The sequence below is a fragment of the Carlito syrichta genome, unplaced genomic scaffold, assembly GCF_000164805.1.
Source record: "Carlito syrichta isolate Samal-C Ts95f unplaced genomic scaffold, Tarsius_syrichta-2.0.1 Scaffold313936, whole genome shotgun sequence".
Taxonomy (NCBI): domain Eukaryota; kingdom Metazoa; phylum Chordata; class Mammalia; order Primates; family Tarsiidae; genus Carlito; species Carlito syrichta.
The window spans coordinates 370,945-372,865 of NW_007258032.1; the positions used below are offsets into that span (position 1 = coordinate 370,945).

Sequence of the window (1,921 nt, forward strand, 5' to 3'; positions counted from 1 at the left end):
GTGGTAGCACGCGCCTGTAGTTCCGGCTACTTGGAAGGTTGAGGCGGAAGGATCGCCGGAGCCCAGCAGGTGGAGGCAGCAGTGGCCAGGAGCGGCCACTGCATTCCAGTCTGGGCGACAGAGTGAGACTCTAACTCAAAAAAAAAAAAAAACCAGCATAACAGAGCCCGAAATTACCACTTAAACTAATATTAGACAGTGAACTTCTCTTCACTGAAATTTAAAACATTCTTAGATTACTCAGCTTTTTTTTTTTTTGAGTGGCGTCTCACTCTGTCACCCAGACTGGAGTGCAGTGGCACGCTGTTCACAGCCACCACAGCCTCAACCTGCTGGGCTCAGGCCATCCTTCCGCCTCAGCCTTCCAAGCGGCTACAACAACAGGCGTGTGCCACCACGCCAGCTAATTTTTTGATTTATTGTAGAGACGAGGTCTCGCCATGTTGCTCAGGCTGGTCTTGAACTCCTGAGCTCAGGCAATCCTCTCGCCTCTGCTTCCCAAAGTGCTGGGATTATAGGCATGAGCCACCGTGCCCAGCCAATTACTCAGCTTTTTCAACTTAAAATACAAAGCAACTTAAGTAAAATTTTAAAAGCTTTGTTGTGCTAAAGATCAAGTTTTAATAGCTTTAAAAATCATCACAGTTATTAAGAACTCATCTTTATAGTAAGTGCTTTCTATGCCCCAGGATCTGTGCTAGACTTGACCTGGACTTAAATTCTCACAATAATCCTAATGAAGTGGATAAACTAAGGCTGAAAAAGACATTATTTTCCCAAAATTGCATAGCTAAGACTTAGAGGATCCAGGATTTGAGCCGAGTCGGCCTCATTCCAAAATCTGAGCTCTTAATCACTCTGCTCCACTGCCTGTAAACACAGAGACATGTGGTTCTCTTGTAGCATGACCACTGCACCAGTCTCCTGCCATCAGTGCTGTGATGACATGCCAGTGCGTTTATATAGTAAATGTATTTCTATTATCACACATGAACAATCAATGCTCTTTGAAAGCTTATAATAAAGTTATTTCTTCTTAAAAATATAAGGTTTCACATAATTTTAAGTGTGCTCCTGTGGGGCTCTATAGAGCCCAGGAGTATCACAGGTCAAAGGACAAAGCACATATGTGTGTGAGTGGGGGAAGGTAGAGGGTCACACTCAAACAACCAGAAACTATGCTTTTGTTACACTTTTATATGTTTTATAGTTGGGAATTCCACATACAACTTTATTTGAGGAAAAAAGAAAGGTTTTGCTACTTAAAAGAACTGTTTTTAAAGCATTTAACTAAGAAAATTATAAAGATCCAAAACTTGAGAATGAATTTTATTATGCACATATCAAGGATTAAACCTTTTTCCTTCCTTAGCTCAAAATCTAAAGCAAAAGCAAAAAGCACAACAAAGACTGCCAGCACCTGTGGTTGTCGCATACTTCATGGTTCTTTGCCTCCACACCCACCTCCTATAAAATAAATCCAAACAGAATTATAATTAATAGTCAAGACCAGTCACTGTTCTTTCAAATAATTTACATTGCTTAAACCTGGAAACCTTAAGCCTACTAACAAAGTGATTTAGTAAGACTTTCTTTGTGAGAAGAAAACGAGTCTCTAAATCAGGAGTTACAGTTCTGGCTTTTTTTCACTTGCACTACCTGACCTTGAACAAGTCACCTAACCTGCTTGCTCCTAAGGCTGGCATATGACCAAAGAGTCAGAGGCTATTAAAAAGCCATGATACTTGAAGATCAGCTTTTTTTCCCCAAACTTTTTTGACAAGTAAAAATTACCCAGTGCAGATATGAAATTGAGCAGGGCTTGGTGGCTCAGCCTGTAATTCCGCGCCTTTGGGAGGCTGTGAGTGGATTGCCTGAGCCCGCGGGTTCGAGACCCGTCTGGGCAGCGAAACCTCATCTC

At 41.8% G+C, this 1,921-nt stretch overlaps 1 protein-coding gene across 1 annotated transcript in view; it reads right to left on the reverse strand.

Annotated features, from left to right (window-relative positions):
* Nucleotides 1-1,921, reverse strand: part of MCCC1 (methylcrotonoyl-CoA carboxylase 1) — a 72,908-nt gene that overhangs the window by 66,642 nt on the left and 4,345 nt on the right. The window contains exon 2 of the mRNA XM_008070684.2: nucleotides 1,421-1,474. Coding sequence (XP_008068875.2) covers nucleotides 1,421-1,474 — 54 coding nt within the window. The remainder of the gene's footprint in view (nucleotides 1-1,420; nucleotides 1,475-1,921) is intronic.